Raw genomic sequence first — 18999 nt, 5'->3', positions numbered from 1 at the left:
TACCTGGTCGTGGCAGAAAGAAGATGCTGACTTCGACTGCTGTGCGCTACCTGAAGCGTAGAGTGGAGAGAAGTCCCCGTGTGACTGCTGAGGAACTGAGAAAAGATTTGTCAGATGTGGGTACAGAAGTTTCAGCCCAGACAATAAGACGCACACTGCGTAATGAAGGCCTCCGTGCCAGAACTCCCAGGCGTACCCCCTTGCTGTCTCCAAAGAATAAGAAGAGTCGACTGCAGTATGCCAAAAGCCATGTGGACAAACCACAAAAGTTGTGGGATAGTGTTCTGTGGACTGATGAAACAAAATTAGAACTGTTTGGGCCCATGGATCAACGCTATGTTTGGAGGAGGAAGAACAAGGCCTATGATGAAAAGAACACCTTGCCTACTGTGAAGCATGGTGGAGGGTCAATCATGCTTTGGGGCTGTTTTGCTTCTGCAGGTACAGGGAAGCTTCAGCGTGTGCAAGGTACCATGAATTCTCTTCAGTACCAGGAGATATTGGATGGAAACGTGATGCAGTCCGTCACACACCTGAGGCTTGGGAGACGTTGGACCTTTCAACAGGACAATGATCCCAAGCATACCTCCAAGTCCACTAGAGCATGGTTGCAGAGGAAAGGCTGGAACATTTTGGAGTGGCCATCGCAGTCACCAGACTTAAATCCGATTGAGAACCTCTGGTGGGACTTAAAGAAAGCAGTTGCAGTGCGCAAGCCTAAGAATGTGACTGAACTGGAGGCCTTTGCCCATGAAGAATGGGCGAAGATACCCGTAGATCGCTGCAAGACACTTGTGTCAAGCTATGCTTCACGTTTAAAAGCTGTTATAACTGTAAAAGGATGCTGTACTAAGTACTAAGATTGAATGTCACTTGGGGGTTGAATAAAACTGATAATGCTGTGAGCACAGAAAAGACATTTGTGGTTATTTCATTATAACTGTTATGTTATATTTGTCTGACCTACAAGTGCCTCTTTAATGTAAATGTAAGCAAGATGACTGAATGATCAAAAGCAATGTCAAACTGGCCAAAACACTCAATTTCAGTGGGGGTTGAATAATTTTGGACACAACTGTAACATGCTTCTCTTGAGTATGTTTGTAACCTATGTCTACACTCAAATAATCAGTGTAAATGTTACATATATTATTATGTAAGCGGAAATCTGGGCACACTTATTGCCACATCCACTACTATTACTGTGTTCCCCATCAACTATCTCCACAACACAACCTTATTCTAGAACACACCTCTATGCCAAACAGACAACCTGATTCACCTGTCTACATCTACATTAAGAGTGTAAATAATAGCAGAAGACAGTCAGTAGGTAAATAATTGGCAGACACTTACGGTTATCCTCATTGACCATGCCATAGTTAACCTCATATGCTGTAATACTGCCATTGGTCTCTGCAGGCTCTGCCCAGCTAAGCTGTGTCACGGTGCTGGAAATTACATTGAAAGCCAGCCGGCCTGGTTCACTTGGAACTGTGGAAGAAAAAAGTGGAAGGGGAATTAAATAATTCATGGGCAGTATTCCTCATCAATTCCCATGAATCAGATTTACCCTTTTTCCGGAAATATTCAAGCACGGTAATAATGCTTACCATCCTCAAGGGTCTGGCATGTCACAACATCTGAATAAGGCCCCTCTTCCTGCGTATTGTAGGAACACACTCTCATCTCATAGTCACAGTATGGGTACAGGTTGACTAGATCGGCCGTAGGTACCTTTGTGTCTATAACAGTAGCATCTGATTCTGAGTCTCCTTGAATCCAGTACCGTACCTAGACAAAGATCAACATCATCAAAGTTTTTTTTTTCTTCTAGGAAGCAAAGTAATATTCTAATATAACAATGGTTTGAAGGTAAATCATGAGGGTAACTATTTAGTACGCTATCCTGGTAAAGCCAGCTTACCAATCTCATAAATGCAATGTTGCTTTCGGTGTAAATCTATAACTTTAGCTATTATACTTTAGTTTTTTTTCTGTTTGCATTCCTTAGTGAGATTCTCTTTACTTCCTGTGTCACAAACACTACAGAAAATGAGTGAAAATCTGAGGGTAAATCACCCCTTACACAGGTGTATGCATGTGAAGATTTGCCAAAATGATCAACATATACAGAGGTGCCGGTAGTCAAATTTATGTGCAAAACTTGACTTTTTTCTGTAGATGTTCAACCCCACCCTCTCTCACCTTCCAAGCCTCACTATTAATCAGGTGTAACTCCCATCACTTTAAAGGATCAGTAGGGAGGCTCGGGATTTGATAGGAAGCGGGTCAAGCTATACTTTCATACATGTGCATGCCAGACAAAGTAATGGGTTCACTCTAATGCCACCCTCCTCAGAAGCACATTCTTACCTTCCTTTTGCTTTTCTGCCACAGGAGATGAGGAAAAGCATCTTAGTGTAAGCTCTGAATCACTCAAGCGAGAGCTTACACAGGGCTCAGGACATTTCCATGTGACACCCCTGGACCAATCACCAAATAACAGCACTATCACATCAGAGGAATGGGAGTAACCTGTAAGCTGCTCCAAACCTAAAAGAACCAGGTATGTCCTTCACCTTACAGCTGAACGGTTTAGTGTAGGAGAGAAGGAAAGGCTGGGAATGCAGGGCGTGAAGCAAACATGTTGCTTTGCCCTATATGTGTGGATCAGTTTAGAAACAGCTTTGCTTTAAAGACCTGATAACACTAAAACAAATACACGCAATAAAACGTACCTAGCATGAATTTGCAATCAGTCCTTCACACAAATCACTTTAATAAAGCATTGCAAAAGTAACATGATCACATCTCCCAGGACAGATGACGGACATGCTTACCTTGTACCCAGATGGTTTTCCAGATGGGGGTATCCAGTTGAGTCGGATTTTCCTAGCATTGATCGCTTGGGCATTAAGGTTGATAGGGGCACCAATCTTGCCACGAGGAGACTGTAGGGACTGCACAGGCATTACCTTTTCCACGACATCTGTTGGTAAATTGGAGGTAAGAAAGATATCATAGATGAGAAGGGTTATTTAATATCTTTGTTCACATGTGTAATTGTCTTTATTTGATTACATTATTTACCACCATCCACACAGGGCCCAATTTTTATTCACAATATAACTGGTCCAATCAAGGCAAGAAGAAAATATTTAGGCTAACAAGGAATCAGAAGAATAAGAGTGCCTCAAAATCTCTGTAACTGATTAAAAACTGTTCCTGCTTCAAACAGAAAATAAATCATTCCCTTCGCTTCATGTGCAGCATAATGGACCCCGGGTTGGACAAAAAAGGTTGCTCTGGGTTTGTGATGAAGCAGCCTACAGACCTATCCTAATGATTGGTCTGCCCATCTAAAACTGGCCTAGCTTGATCTACATCATCATCAACTCAAAGGTTGCCAAGTTAGTTGATGCATTTAATCTCTTTTAGCAAATATAGTACTTTATATTACACCAAAATCCCCAGATCCTTTTATTTTTCAATGGAAGGATGGTGGGTGGGAGGGGGTCAACCATGATGTGAATTTTGACATGTCCTGCACAAAATTTGCAAAGTGTATGGCCAGCAGTTTATAGATCTAGAAATTAGGAGAAAAATCTGAATTCCTTATCTTCTTACTTATTCCATATTAGTGACTCAAAGTATTGAAGCCAAAGGCCGAGCATGGCAGATGAGCAACTAGCATCTACAGAAAGACATCAGCAATGGCAAGGCCCATATTTTTTTCTTGCTTCTAACTCTTAACACCAACATCAAGGTCAGCCATTATCCTTTTTATTTTTATGTGATGCTATCACAAAGAAAATGGCAGGATAACAAAAATGTATTATTATTGTTGATAAGCTGAAAATGTCACCTCTCACCTGGACTGTCATCAATGGTGATAGTGCACTGTGGATATTTGCCAATCTTGGCCCCATACTTTGGATTGCTAAGCTCCAGCAGAAACTGTTTGACCTGGCGATTTCCCAACAAAGTGTCCACCTCTGACCGGCCAAGCAAAGGAACTGTGATCTCAGATAGTTTGTCATCTCCTTGGTATGCCAGGTCACCCTCTGTGAATGCATAATCCTGAAACAGGGAAGAAGAACGAGACACCAAGAAGTTAATGTGTAATCACGAGGATACCAGTATATTTCCATACACATACAGTGGGGCAAAAAAGTATTTAGTCAGCCACCAATTGTGCAAGTTCTCCCACTTAAAAAGATGAGAGAGGCCTGTAATTGGCATCATAGGCAGACCTCAACTATGAGAGACAAAATGAGAAAAAAAATCCAGACAATCACATTGGCTGATTTGGAAAGAATTTATTTGCATATTATGGTGGAAAATAAGTATTTGGTCAATATCAAAAGTTCATCTCAATACTTTGTTATACTGTATATCCTTTGTTGGCAATGACAGAGGTCAAACGTTTCCTGTAAGTCTTCACAAGGTTGGCACACACTGTTGCTGGTATGTTGGCCCATTCCTCCATGCAGATCTCCTCTACAGCAGTGATGTTTTGGGGTTGTCGCTGGGCAACATGGACTTTCAACTCCCTCCAAAGGTTTTCTATGGGGTTGAGATCTGGAGACTGGCTAGGCCACTCCAGGACCTTGAAATGCTTCTTACGAAGCCACTCCTTCATTGCCCGGGCGGTATGTTTGGGATCATTGTCATGTTGGAAGACCCAGCCACGTTTCATCTTCAATGCCCTTGCTGATGGAAGGAGGTTTGCACTCAAAATCTCACGATACATGGCCCCATTTATTCTGTCCTGTACATGGATCAGTCGTCCTGGTCCCTTTGTGGAGAAACAGTCCCAAAGCATGATGTTGCCACCCCCTTGTTTCACAGTAGGTATGGTGTTCTTTGGATGCAACTCAGCATTCTCTCTCCTCCAAACACGACGAGTTGTGTTTCTACCAAACAGCTCTATTTTGGTTTCATTTGACCATATGACATTCTCCCAATCCTCTTCTGGATCATCCAAATGCTCTCTAGCAAACTTCAGACAGGCCCGGACATGTACTGGCTTAAGCAGGGGGGCACGTCTGGCACTGCAGGATCTGAGTCCCTGGCGGCGTAGTGTGTTACTGATGGTAGCCTTTGTTACGTTGGTCCCAGCTCTCTGCAGGTCATTAACTAGGCCCCCCCCGTGTGGTCCTGGAATTTTTGCTCACCGTTCTTGTGATCATTTTGACCCCACGGGGTGAGATCTTGCATGGAGCCCCAGATCGAGGGAGATTATCAGTGGTCTTGTATGTCTTCCATTTTCTAATTATTGCTCCCACAATTGATTTGTTCACACCAAGCTGCTTGCCTATTGCAGATTCAGTCTTCCCAGCGTGGTGCAGGTCTACAATTTTGTTTCTGGTGTCCTTCGACAGCTCTTTGGTCTTCACCATAGTGGAGTTTGGAGTGTGACTGTTTGAGGTTGTGGACAGGTGTCTTTTATACTGATAACAAGTTCAAACAGGTACCATTGATACAGGTAATGAGTGCAGGAAAGAGGAGCCTCTTAAAGAAGAAGGTACAGGTCTGTGAGAGCCAGAAATCTTGCTTGTTTGTAGGTGACCAAATACTTATTTTCCACCATAATTTGCAAATAAATTCTTTCCAAATCAGCCAAAGTGATTGTCTGGATTTCTTTTCTCATTTTGTCTCTCATAGTTGAGGTCTACCTATGATGCCAATTACAGGCCTCTCTCATCTTTTTAAGTGGGAGAACTTGCACAATTGGTGGCTGACTAAATACTTTTTTGCCCCACTGTACATGTAACATGACAATGTGTATAACATGTCGATGTGCCAGGATGGGTGTATTTGGCATGGTTTCCTCTCAGCTCACACCAGAAGCTGAATGTTCAGCATGGCTGCTGGTGTGAAGAGCCATTAAACCAATATAGGCCTCATTACAAACATTTAAGGAAAATCTTTATCACATACACTATAGGGAAATATTGTAAACTAAAGAATATTGTAAACTAAAGAATAAGAACATAAATGTGTACATGTAGTAGATCATAGATTCAAAAGGCATGCAATGTAAATCTGCAGCTTCTAAGGTTGGTGATATACTTTTGAAAAGCCATTGACTGAAGTAAGAGTACTCTAATTCACTTGTTTGTTATGAACTAGTATGAATATGCAGTTCAGTTCTTAATGTCAATTTACAAAAAAAAATGGATCTCATGGAAAGAGCTCAACTAAATTTTGACAGTTGCTTTAAATAACTATAAATGACCCTGCTAGACAATATAGAAGTAGTTTACAGCAGAAAACATACATTCACACACTCATGCAGTTAGAAATAAAAATGAAAAATTATTACATTTTGACATTCTAATTAAAGGATCCTTCGCAGTAAGAGTTGTGATAACAAAGGACACTTAAAACTATACAAATTCATAGTAGAATATTGATCCTGGTATTTATTGCCATTATGGTAATAATATCTTTGTTGCAATAATGCAAATCAGCCATATTTATAATTGTTGACATACTGTAGATCATCTAAGGTTTCTAAAAATGTACCCTCTACATATTTTAGTTGAATGTAATGTGAGTTCATTAACAACTCATGTGGAGCTCCATACTCAATGCTAGCCAAACTTCGAACTTGAGCTCTTTTTTTTCTTGAATGAGATGTGGCCTGGGTCATTCCACCCACAGCTCGTGTAAACAAAGATGCAAAAATGACCTGGCCCGGCAGATCACTGGATTACAAAGAGTACACAAGTTTGGAGTGCAGCTACAGATGAGCTCAGAGGACACCCTAAGCTCATCTCTAATGTAGACAATCTTTCAAATGTCATGAGAGAAATATGAAGGCTGCTATTGATGCCTTTTAAAAATAAAAGTTATTTATCTGACAGTCTGATGCTTAGAATTCATTACTGACCCTGAGCGAACAATTGCATAAGGTGGCTTTTCTTGGACTTTTGTTTGCTTCATGCTTGTTCTAGGTCTGTGACTCCAGGCTACAAGCATTTCCAGAAAGAGCCCAGCAAGGGCAGCCTTCATATCTAGCGTGCTTTAAGAGGCCTCAGAAGCCTAGACTGCAAAGTCAGAATGAATTCAGGTTGTATTTCCAGTTTTGTGCTGTGCAAAGTATCTTAATAGGGCACATCCCAAAAACAGCCAAATTCATGTACGGGACACACAGAGGGGCTGTTGCTGATGGGTTCGACAAACCCCATATGCACTGGTTGGTGGGCTGTTCTTGCTGCACTAAGTGCACTTATCTATACAAATCATAAAGCAAGCAACCATTCATCATGATCAACACACGCACAAAAATAAATAACATGGAGATCAGCTTTTACCTTGCCCTCTCGAGCTGTCAGATCCTTTGAGCGGTAGGTAACCTGTGATTTGCCATTCTGCAGAATTTCCCGAGAAACAGGAACACGTGCGAATTGTTCATGGCGGCTGTAGGTATATGCTGGCTTCACAAAGGACACTACGCTCTTAGCTATAATATAGGGAGAAGTTTATGAAGATTTTGAAGTTTATGAAATCATACATAGCTCTGGTCTAAGATTTTACGTATAGATCGAGATCACAGTTAATATTATATACAGTATATATCAGCAATATACAGGGCCGCTGTTAGAAACCACGGGGCCCCATACAACCAACCTGACAGGGCCCCCCAAAGCAAACAAAGTTTACTATGCTTATGAATGAACACAGTGAGTGATCAGTACGGATTATTCATTGAGTTTATTCAGGAAAGGAAGGGGCTGGTAAATGAGGGAAGCAAGCAGCACTGCGGAGGGTGGGGGCACACAAGGGGGGCCTGGGCAGCAAGGGGAAATTCATGGTGCACAGGGAGGGTGATGGGTGAGGCTGGGGGGCAATTATTTAAAAGAGTCCCCTGTATGGCTCTCTCTGCAGCAGCTGAAAGCCAGCGGGAGGGAGAGGAGAAAAAGTCAGTTCTCATCTGCTGCAGAGAGAGCCATACAGGGGATCAGTTCCAGTAATTAATCCCCCCTTACTGATTGTGCTGATCACCTTCCCTGCCTACATCCGATTCACCCAGCTGCCTGGGCCCCCCTGCTTGCTTGGGCCCCGTACAGGAGGACTGGTGTTACCCCCTTATCCATGGCCCTGGCAATATAGCTTTGTCAACAAAAAGTAGCCCAAGTTACTTGTATATGACATGGTTTGTATGAATAGAATCAGTTTATGTAATGAGAAATCTTTGAATATGATTTTTTTTACAATAGTCATGTTAAAACCTAAGTTTCATATAATAAAGTCAAAATCCAAACAAGAGAAATTCCTTATCTTCAGTGTGATGTGCCTTTTGTGTTTCTGACTTCAGTGGTATTTCTCCTTTTCCAATGCCCTCACACAAGTGCTGCTGTGGTGGTGGGGGGGGGGTTAATAGAACCGAGGAGGTGTAAATTGCACTCATCAGGACTACCTGACTATGCCAACCTTTTCCACCCCACTCCTCTATTCATAGAAGCTGTACTATAGCTTCTATAAATGAGATAATGAGATATGATCTGTGAATGGAGGGGGGGGAAGACCTTTCAATCACATACCCCTCTTATATATATATATATATATATATATATATATATATATATATATATATATCCTGTTTCATTCATACAAGCTGTAGTACAGTCTCTATAATTGGAGCAGCGGGGCCAAAAGGACTGGCATAGTCAGGCTGTCCTGATGAGTGCAAATAAAAGCTCCTCTGTTCTATTAACCCGAACACTGCTCCAGAAGATTATGGCCTCTGGGATTAGGGAAACCGGAGGCAGAAGATTGCCACTGAACTGGAAGACAGAAGCACAAGGGACGCATCACACTAAAGTTAAGGAATGTCCCTTGTGCTGATTTTGTATATATTTTTTTTAGACTTGACATTGTATGAGACATCATATGACAAAAATACATACAAATAACATAAAATAAAGTAATGGTACTCTAAGATGACTCATTGGGGTTTATTTACTAAAGCTGGAGAGTCCAAAATCAGACTCCCTTCTGCATAGAAACCAATCAGCTTCTAACCTCAGCTTGTTCAATGAAGCTTTGGCAATGAAACCTGGAAGCTGATTGGTTTCTATGCAGAAGTGAGTCTGATTTTGCACTCTCCAGCTTTAGTAAATAAACCACATTGAGACAAGAGTGTGTAGAATAAAACAGCAAGTATTTAATAATGACTATAAATGATCAACCGTAGATTTATTGTTGAGTTTTGAATAGGGTAGGGGATGGATTAAACACTTCTGTCAGTTTTTTTTTACGATCTGTCTCATTGAGGAGATTTTCCTTCACTTCCTGTCCCACAGACACAATAGGAACTAAAATGAGGGAAAATCCTCTTACTTAGTTTTCACTGGAACAGGTGTCCCCACTGCCGGAAGATTTTGCCAATATTCCTCTTCTAGAGACAACCATAACATTTCAGATTTCTCATTACTTTCTGTTGCAGTGACAATGGTCACCAGGACAAACAGAAGGGGAAAATCTCCCCCATAGGAATACAGATAGCAATAAAGACCTCACAGAGGTTCTAAACCATCCAGACTATCTAATATAAGCTTGTTTTGGTTCAAACTCGACTGCATTTGCTATCAGACCTGATGCTCTCTATATGATGATCAAGTCACCAATTTACAGTACTGTAATAAATTTCAGACTATTTTGTCAAAAAAATTACACTAAATTATCATATTGCTATATGTATGATCAGCATAAGTCAGACATAAAGTATAGGATATATCTCTATCATGAATGGAATTCTTTTGTTAACGGTATGTAATGCCCATGTAAAGGACATCGTTGTTCCCACCTTGCTCCTTAATGATTGTAATGTTAACATTTTTCTTTCCCAGGTGGGCGATTCCTGCGGGAACCTCAAGTGCCTCCACCAATAACTGCTTCTCATCATCATCTTCTGGTCTGATGAAAAGGGGCACACGGACATCTACAAGTTCCACTCCCTCCTGAAATTCCACCAGCCCATGGGCATCTATAAAAAATATAAAACAGCAAAAATAAATACTCTGAGCTCGAAGAGTAAACCTGTGCTTTGCCCATGCAAGAAAAATCAACAAGTTCACGTTAATTGTGATGCCAACAGCTTATTGCTCATTTTATTACCTCTCATGTGCCAGTGCTAGTGCCTGGTCCTGTAGGCACCCAGGGCTGTCACATGGGGGTTGATTAGGCTCCAAGTCATGGCTATAGCTCTTCACTTCCGGCAGTCCAATGGAGCAATGTAGGGGTAAGGGGATAGGCGAGAAAGAGCTGCCAATAACGTGAACCTATTGGTTGCCATGCATGGCAAAGCCCATGTCTCTGTTAGTTTATACTAGAATGTTAGAGAAATGTAGCACTCACCATTGTCAGATATTACTGTGTAGTACCCAGGGGTGACTTTCAAGTCTTGGAAAGCCTCTTGTGTGACATGTTTCTCAGTGACTTTTACAATTTCAGGTTCTGCCTCTCTTGGAGCCATCAATACAGTGTCTGCAATTGTGTGATCCTGTCTGTAGAAAAATGTGTGAACAACCATTAGATGACTATGAAGTTAAGGAAACTTGGATGGAGAAATTGAAAACAAGCCATTTACTACAAACTGAGCTAAATCACTCAGGTTCAAGCCTTTTGTTTACTTATACAGCAATGGTTAGCAGGAAGGTATTCTCTGAGGTACAAGTGAATGTTGTTACTGGGATTAGGATAGGGGAAGGAGGAATGAAGGGATGGGTGGGGGTTTATTTTTGATATCATAAATGATTACTGTTTGTTCACATACAAAGGTGGACAGATATCCAAACTAAGACAATGTTCATACCTTTTACCTGCATTGGATTGTAACCTAGAAGGAAACAAAAGTAGACAAACTGTAATTTCATGTATTCTGTGAGATTACTCTAAATGCTCCATATAAAATCTAGACTTACCGGAAATTTGTTTGCTTCACCTTGTGTGTTCCAGGTATCACTTTATACACCTCGTTTAGCTATGGGAATAAATGTTATTAGTAAGACAAATATGTTTTAGACAGATATAAATGTGTACAATGTGCAACTTTACTGTCTTCCATTGGCATAGGCAATTTCATAGGTTGGGATAGGCAACCTCACTACTCCAAGTACAAATCTCATCGTGCTTCTGCCTCTGGGAGTCATGTCTGTGGCTGTTGGGATTTGTAATTTCACCACAGATGGAGTGCTGAGGTTGCCTACCCCTGCTGTAGGTGTAGCAATCACCTTGGGCAATCCAAAAACCAAGTGAATAATACCTAGTAAAAAAAGGTATAACCTAACCTGTAGACATTACCAAGGATATTGCCATTGTATTCATCCATCAGCTATGTATCCTAAAAGTGTATCGCTAGCTAAAGCTTTTTTTAGTTTTTGGAGAGGACGTAGTGATGTTCCTTCACCTCGGAGAGATTTCCTTTCACTTCCTTCTGCTTTAGATGCTGTACATTTAACTAGTGTTCAGATTAGGTGATGTATATCCAAATCTTTTTTCTCCTTCAACATAGTGCTTGATCAAAGAGTGTCATATTTTAAAACCTTATATTCATCCACATCATAAAAATATATATTAGGTATCATACCACAAAGCCTTTCAGTTAGGTAGACCTTGTATAGGTGTGCAGGTACAGCTAGGTAACACCAATGAAAAGCCAAATAAAGATATTGCCATCAATCCTGGGAAAGCTGAAGGTGGGTCTTTATTGATGGCAGGATATCTAGAGGACAAAGATTAATTTGCACTTTCACAAAGAGGCCCTTTGGGTCTTGAAATATTGGTTTTATATGGACTAAAATAAACTGGACTTCAATGGCTATTAGAAATTAAAAAAAAAACAATCACTGGGTTACCCTGGGGGAGGACAGCCCACTGTATGTAATTACCGTTTGCTCAACATCCCGACGGAGTTGCTCACATTCTCTTGTCTGAGGCTTAGACAGGTTCTCAGTGAAAAGGCGAGCCAACCTCAGTGAGACTCCATATGGGACTAAAAGAGAAGACATTTATATATTGTAGCCACCATACACCATAAGTAATAGTATTGAAAAGCACTCTTTTGAGCTGTGGACCTAGTATTACATATATTTTTTCCTCTAACACGTGCAGATAATAAATCTATCACTTAGATTGCAGTACTCCTCCTGTCAAAGCCTTCATCTGCTTTTTCCCTCCAGAAAGTCATATTTGTTCATGCATCATCCAGCTTGCATACATGTATTTCCTACACTGGAGATGCTGGCTCAGAGATGACACACTCACATAAATCCTGATACCTGTGAAGTTCTTGCCCAATACAGACCAGCCCCCTATTGCAGCCTCTCATCTCATGAATTACTATACTGTTACAATGTTGTAGCTTGATCAACGAGGGAGAGTAGACTGAGTAAATGCTTCCCTCTGCCTGCGGCAGACTGATCACTCCATCTCGGCCTAAGCAGGTCACTGGACTGCGGTTCACTGCTGGCTTTTTAAAGGATACTTTTACTTTTAGCACATTTAACCTTTAACTGACCCCCTTCCTCAGCACCCCCCAAAATCCTATAAGCATTGTATAATACTTATTAGTTTCTAAAATATTCTCTTTGAAATATAATAGGTTTTTTTGCAGAATTTTCTCTGCAAGAACAAATGATAAAATAGGACTTGAGATTTACGACTCATTAAACCCATTAACTGTTCCCACTTTATCTTCCCAGTCATCCCACTCCTGCTGTTCTAATCACATACCCAGCTCTTTGGGGTTCAGGGCATCGGGAGATGGAGGTGGCCGGTGTACATTGTTGTTAATCTTCCATCTCACAGTGTCTCCACCTTTCAAGTTTCCAGTTCGTACAAGTGGTGTGTTCAGATAATCAGATTGCATAAGGCTTTGTCGTAGCATGTAGTGGTCTTCCTTAAATCCCACAGTGCGCCCTGCAAAAGGAATAGAAGGGTCATAAAATTATAGATTCTTCACTTGAGATTTACAAATCTCCGACTTACTTAAAGGCTAAGTTCACCTTTTTCTAGAAAATAGCCTATGCAGTCAAGGGGCCTCATAAGATCTTACAAATCTGTGGAGTTTTGTAAAATGATCATTCATTGTATTGTTTTACCTATAGGCCATTTGGGTCCCCCCAGAAGCCTGTCTAATAAACTCCTAGTTAGCAAACCCCATTTCTTGACTTGTTGAAAGGATATGAAAACTGTTGGATGCTCACTCTCAGCATTGCAGAACTAAAAACCTATAGTTTTCACAATTCTGTAATAAGGCAGGACATGGGGCTCTTTAGCCAGGCTTCTGAGGCCTACAGGTAAAACAAAAAAATGAATGATCATGTTATAAAGCGGTACAGATGTTTAATATCTACTGGGGTCCCTTGACTGCATAAGCTATTATCTGGGAAGAGCAAACTTACTAAACCCACAACAGTAAAATCAGTCTGTATATGTAGTAAAGCAGGCTTGTTATACTCACTGTGGAATCTAAAGAGTTAATTCTCCACATTGTGTAAGAAGGCTGTTTTATCCTTACTTCTCTGATCCTACCCTTCTACTGTCCCCAATCCATCTGCTGATAGTACAGCGCTCTAGGAGTCTCTCTGCACATGCTCCGTTTAGTGCGTATTGCTAGAATTTTTTTGTTTTTGGGGGGAGGGTGCATGTGATCAGCACAGGGCCAATCAGTGCTGTCCAGACAAGGTCAGTGGTCATGCTCTCCTCCTACAAGACTAACCAGTGCTTAGCCGGACACTGATAGAAGTCACAAGACTGCCATATACTGCTGATGAGAAAAGGTATTTAGCAGTTTATATTTATGAAAATAATTGCATTTCCATGTTTTGTGTTCTGTAGGAGACCAGACATAATGAATGCAGGGTCCTGGGTTTAGTAACACTTTAAAGCTACACTGCAGGCAGACATCCAAATACACAGCTAAAATGCAAATATGGGGTACTGAGTATAGGGTAACTGGTATACCTCCAAAAATAATTTGTAATTGTATACAGCCATTTTTGTGAGCCTGCCACCCCTCTCCTCACTGCAGCAGTACAGCTTAGTGAAGAACACAGCTCAGAGACTGGAGGAGGTCGTCCTTCTGCTCACACTACTTTGCCCTATAAGTATGTTTACTGTCAACACATGAGCATGCAGCATAGTCTGACTGGCTGTCAGTGCTGACACTAACTCTCCAAGCCTACTGTGCAAGGATTACAGGAAGCCGATATAAAGAAAAGAAAATCAGGTATTTAAATTCGTTGCAAACATTAAAAATTAATTTAGAGATTTTTAATAAATACTTGACAGCATTAGTAAACTTTTTATATCTGCCTGGAATGCAACATGTAATATTTCTTCATACATGTTCCTTCTGAAAAATCACTGGCTTACAGCAAAACTACCTACAAATATCATGTGTACTAACTATTTTGATTGAAACCGTTTCAAAGGAATATAAATCAAATCTACGAGCTTACTCCTTACCTCTTCCACAGCAAGGCAATAGAGCCAGACAAGCCTGCAACAAGAAGACAGTTTATCTCATGAGTGCTCATCACCACCTGTCCTCCCACCGCTAACATGGCACCCGGTAGTAGCTGGGTTATAATTTCACTAGCCTATGTATGTAGAAATATTACGTGTTCTGTGATATGTTGGGATATTGTTATAGCTTCTTCATTACTAACTGATATATTCTCCTTAGAAGTCATACATACAGTATTTAGGGACATTTTACTATTGAAGGTGAGCGTATATTCAGACACATTCCATTGGGTCCTGCAGTGCTTTTGTACAATGCCATTTCCCTCTCACTATCATATGTATTGCCTTCCATACACTGTAAAGTGTGGGTACCCACTGGCTTTAATTCACGTCTTACCTGGCAGCAGGCACAGTATTTCCAGCACAATAGAAGTAACAGACCGAGGAGCAGCATCAGGAAGATGAGTAGAGGGATGAGCCATAGGAAGGCACCAGGTGGACATTCTGCAGAGCAAAATATACTTTGTAAATATGAAATACGACATACCGAGAAGGGAGAGATGGGGAAGAGAGTATAGAAAATAAGGAGCAGTGCAAGATAGAGAGATAGATATAGAGAGGGAGACAGACAGAGAGAGAGATAGATAGACAGAGAGATAGACAGACAGAGAGAGACAGACAGAGAGAGAGAGACAGGGAGAGAGAGAGAGAGAGAGAGAGAGAGAGAGAGAGAGAGAGGCAGGTAGAGAGAGAGAGACAGGTAGAGAGATAGAGAGAGAGATAGATAGGCAGACAGAGAGAGAGACAGGTAGAGAGATAGAGAGAGAGAAAGATAGGCAGACAGAGAGAGAGACAGGTAGAGAGATAGATAGATAGATAGATAGATAGATAGATAGATAGATAGATAGATAGATAGATAGATAGATATAGAGAGGGATATATATATATATATATATATAGAGAGAGAGAGAGAGAGAGAGGGGGGGTATATATATTAGAGAGAGTGAGAGAGAGAGATATTTATAGATAGACAGACAGACAGACAGATAGATAGATAGATAGATAGATAGATAGATAGATAGATAGATAGATAGATATAGAGAGGGATATATATATATAGAGAGAGAGGGGGGGTATATATATTAGAGAGAGTGAGAGAGAGAGATATTTATAGATAGATAGACAGACAGACAGACAGACAGATAGATAGAGATTTATATATATACAGTTGCAAGAAAAAGTATGTGAACCCCTTGGGATTACGTGGAGTTTTGCATGAATTGAGCATAAAATGTGCTCTGAACGTCATCTAAGTCACAACAATAGAAGAACACAGTCTGCTGAACATAATAATACACAAACATTAGATGTTGTCATGGTTTAATTGCACATAACATGTAAAAATTCACAGTGCAGGGAGGAAAAAGTATGTGAGGCCCTAGCTTAATGACTTCTCCCAGAGCTAATTGGAGCCAGGAGTGAGCCAACCTTGACTCCAATCAGTGTGATGATATTGGATGTGTTGCTGACAGCTGTCCTGCCCTTAAAAAACACACACCTGTTTTGGGTTTACTGGTTTCAAGAAGCACTGTCTGATGTGAACCATGCCTCGCAGAAAAGAGCTCTCAGAAGACCTACCATCAAGAATTGTTGACTTGCATGAAGCTGGAAAGGGTTACAAAAGTATCTCCAAAAGCCTTGATGTTCATGTGTCCACAGTAAGACAGACTGTCTACAAATGGAGAAAGTTTAGCACTGTTGCTACTCTCCCTAGGCGCGGTCGTCCTGTAAAAATGACTGCAAGAGCACAGCGCAGAATGCTCCATGAGGTAAAGAAGAATCCCAGAGTGTCAGCTAGAGACCTACAGAAATCTCTGGCACATGCTAACATTTTTGTTGACACATCTACAATAAGGAAAACATTAAACAAGAATGGAGTACATGGGAGGACACCACGGAGGAAGCCATTGCTGTCCAAAAAGAATATTGCAGCACGTTTGAAGTTTGCAAAAGAGCACCTGGATGTTCCACAGCACTACTGGCAAAATATACTGTGGACAGATGACACCAAGATTGAGTTGTTTGGGAAGAACACACAACACTATGTGTGGAGAAAAAAAGGCACAGCACACCAACATCAAAACCTCATCCCCACTGTGAAACATGGCGGAGGGAGCATCATGGTTTGGGGCTGATTTGCTGCCTCAGGGCCTGGACGGATTGTTGTCATTGATGGGAAAATGAATTCCAGAGTTTATCAAGACATTTTGCAGGAAAACGTACGACCATCTGTCCGCCAACTGAAGCTCCGCAGAGGAAGGGGGATGCAACAGGACAATGACCCAAAGCATACAAGTCATTCAACAAAACAATGGCTGCAACAGCACAGAATACGCCTTCTGGAGTGACCCAGTCAGAGTCCTGACCTCAACCCCATTGAAATGCTGTGGCATGAGCTTAAGAGAGCGATTCACACCAGACATCCCAAGAATATTGCTACACTGAAACAGTTTTGTGAAGAGGAGTGGTCCAAAATGACTCCAGATCATTGTGCAGGTCTGATCTGCAACTACAGGAAACGTTTGGTTGAGGTTATTGCTGCCAAAGGAGGGTCAACCAGTTATTAAGTCCAAAGGTTCACATACTTTTTCCTCCCTGCACTGTGAATGTTTACATGTTATGTGCAATTAAACCATGGCAACATCTAATGTTTGTGTAGTATTATGTTTAGCAGACTGTGTTCTTCTATTGTTGTGACTTACATGACGTTCAGAGCACATTTTATGCCCAATTCATGCAAAACTCCACGTAATCCCAAGGGGTTCACATACTTTTTCTTGCAACTGTATATATATATATATATATATATGGAGAGAGAGAGAGAGATAAAGAGAGAGAGACACTGGCAGGTGGGACTGTGGATGGCATCAACAGCGAGGCTCTTTCTTTCCATACATCATACATCAGCATCAGAGGTTGGTCATCAGCTCTGAGGAAAGGGATTTGTCCCCGAAATGCGTCAGCCATTTGACCGCACTGACAGTGAGAACACCTTGCCTGCCGTTGTGGCCATTGTCATTTTTCTATGCTTTTCAGATACATGCTTCGTCTGTGAGTATGTTTTTATTATTCTTTCACTCCTACAATAAACCTTGGATAATGCACTAGGTGTGTGTGCCACCTGTTTTCTCTCTCTCCAGTGGCTGATTTCCCCGTCTGAGGAGGGCTGCACCCCTGGAACATTTCCTTTGGTTGTCGCTGTCCTGGTACCCTTGGCTTCCCTTTTGGCTGTGCATATCCTGAGGCGCTGGAGAGTACATACGATATCCGGACTGTGGATGGTGTATAAATGTCAGCTATGTTTCTCACCCATATATAATGAGAGACTCCAGGGTTCTCAGAAGTCGCAGTTGCGACCTGGCCCCTGCTCCAAGGGGCCCTGGAGACTGCCTGTCAACTCCTGTTCTTTAAAGCAGAAGCAGATTCCTCCCATGTATCATAATGTGTTGTTTTCTTTCTACTTTGCTGAAAGAGTTATCATTCACCCCTTAGTCATCCTGTCAGCAAGCCTGGCCCAATGAAATCTATTATCTCCCTCTGCCCAGCCCCCTCCCCACATACCCTGTGATCATTTATCTAGAACTGGACACAAGATGAAAAGAGAACAGGATGGAGTTGCAGATGTTCGGGGGTGGCTAAGACTTCATGTACATGACCCTACCCGGACAGCCGGCCGCGGGAAAATGCAAATTGTGGCAAAACCTCAGCAAAATGCGCCAACCGTGGTACCACGGTTTTGCTGCATTTTGCGGTTTCTCGCGTTCGGCGGTCACAACGTTACAACCCTGAATGCTCACCTAAACGCAGCAGCTGCTAAACTCTGCTAAAAGCCTATGTGTGCTTGGAAACAGGCTTTTATGGAGTTGCATTTAGGAGCTTTGGCAAAAAAATGCCAAAAGCTCATAAACTCGAGTTTAGCAGCTGCTTGTGTACATGAAGCCTAATACATCATCTCCTTGTGTCAGTCCAGTCAATGCTCAGTGTAGGGCAGGTGAGGAATCGCCCTCTGCAGGCTCTGTAGTCCAAACTCTGTACAGGTAGGTAAAATGTGTTCATGTGGTGATTGTTCAACAGACAGCAGTATTAACTTTGACATTATGGATACTACAGTCTTGTCTGCAAAGTGCTCTGAGAATGGTTAGGACACAGACTGTCTGTATTAATTGAACATGTGTAATGGAAATGTCCATCAGTGAGCAGTAAGCAAAACTTTTTTTTTTTTTTTTTTGCATACAGACAAAAGAGAGATGAACATCTAAAGAAACCAGGGTTGGTTCACACCATGCCTTCAAAGGAACGTGCTGTGCGTCCCTGTGCAACTCACACTGTATGCAAAACACACTCCATTTGCGATCTGCAGGGGGTGTCAGTAAGACGTTAATGACACCCTGAACACAGATCACAAGGGCAGTGTGTTTGCCCACACCAGATCCAACAGTACTTTTGTAGCAATGC

At 41.5% G+C, this 18999-nt stretch overlaps 1 protein-coding gene across 3 annotated transcripts in view; it reads right to left on the bottom strand.

Annotated features, from left to right (window-relative positions):
- ITGB4 (integrin subunit beta 4) overlaps positions 1-18999 on the bottom strand; it is a 148442-nt gene that overhangs the window by 33045 nt on the left and 96398 nt on the right. For all 3 annotated transcript variants that reach the window (XM_089654893.1, XM_089654894.1, XM_089654895.1), the window contains exons 18-30: positions 14882-14988; positions 14485-14518; positions 12748-12933; positions 11904-12007; positions 10938-10996; positions 10829-10852; positions 10372-10520; positions 9821-10000; positions 7326-7474; positions 3876-4083; positions 2844-2992; positions 1614-1794; positions 1357-1494 (exon numbers count right to left, since the gene is read on the bottom strand). In XM_089654893.1, coding sequence (XP_089511019.1) covers positions 1357-1494; positions 1614-1794; positions 2844-2992; positions 3876-4083; positions 7326-7474; positions 9821-10000; positions 10372-10520; positions 10829-10852; positions 10938-10996; positions 11904-12007; positions 12748-12933; positions 14485-14518; positions 14882-14988 — 1668 coding nt within the window. The remainder of the gene's footprint in view (positions 1-1356; positions 1495-1613; positions 1795-2843; positions 2993-3875; positions 4084-7325; positions 7475-9820; positions 10001-10371; positions 10521-10828; positions 10853-10937; positions 10997-11903; positions 12008-12747; positions 12934-14484; positions 14519-14881; positions 14989-18999) is intronic.

Source organism: Staurois parvus, unplaced genomic scaffold (genome assembly GCF_062004578.1).
Source record: "Staurois parvus isolate SC_StPar_1 unplaced genomic scaffold, SC_StPar_1.0 ptg000813l, whole genome shotgun sequence".
NCBI lineage: Eukaryota > Metazoa > Chordata > Amphibia > Anura > Ranidae > Staurois > Staurois parvus.
Note: the sequence above shows the minus strand (reverse complement) of the source record. Positions and strands in the feature narration are given on the sequence as shown.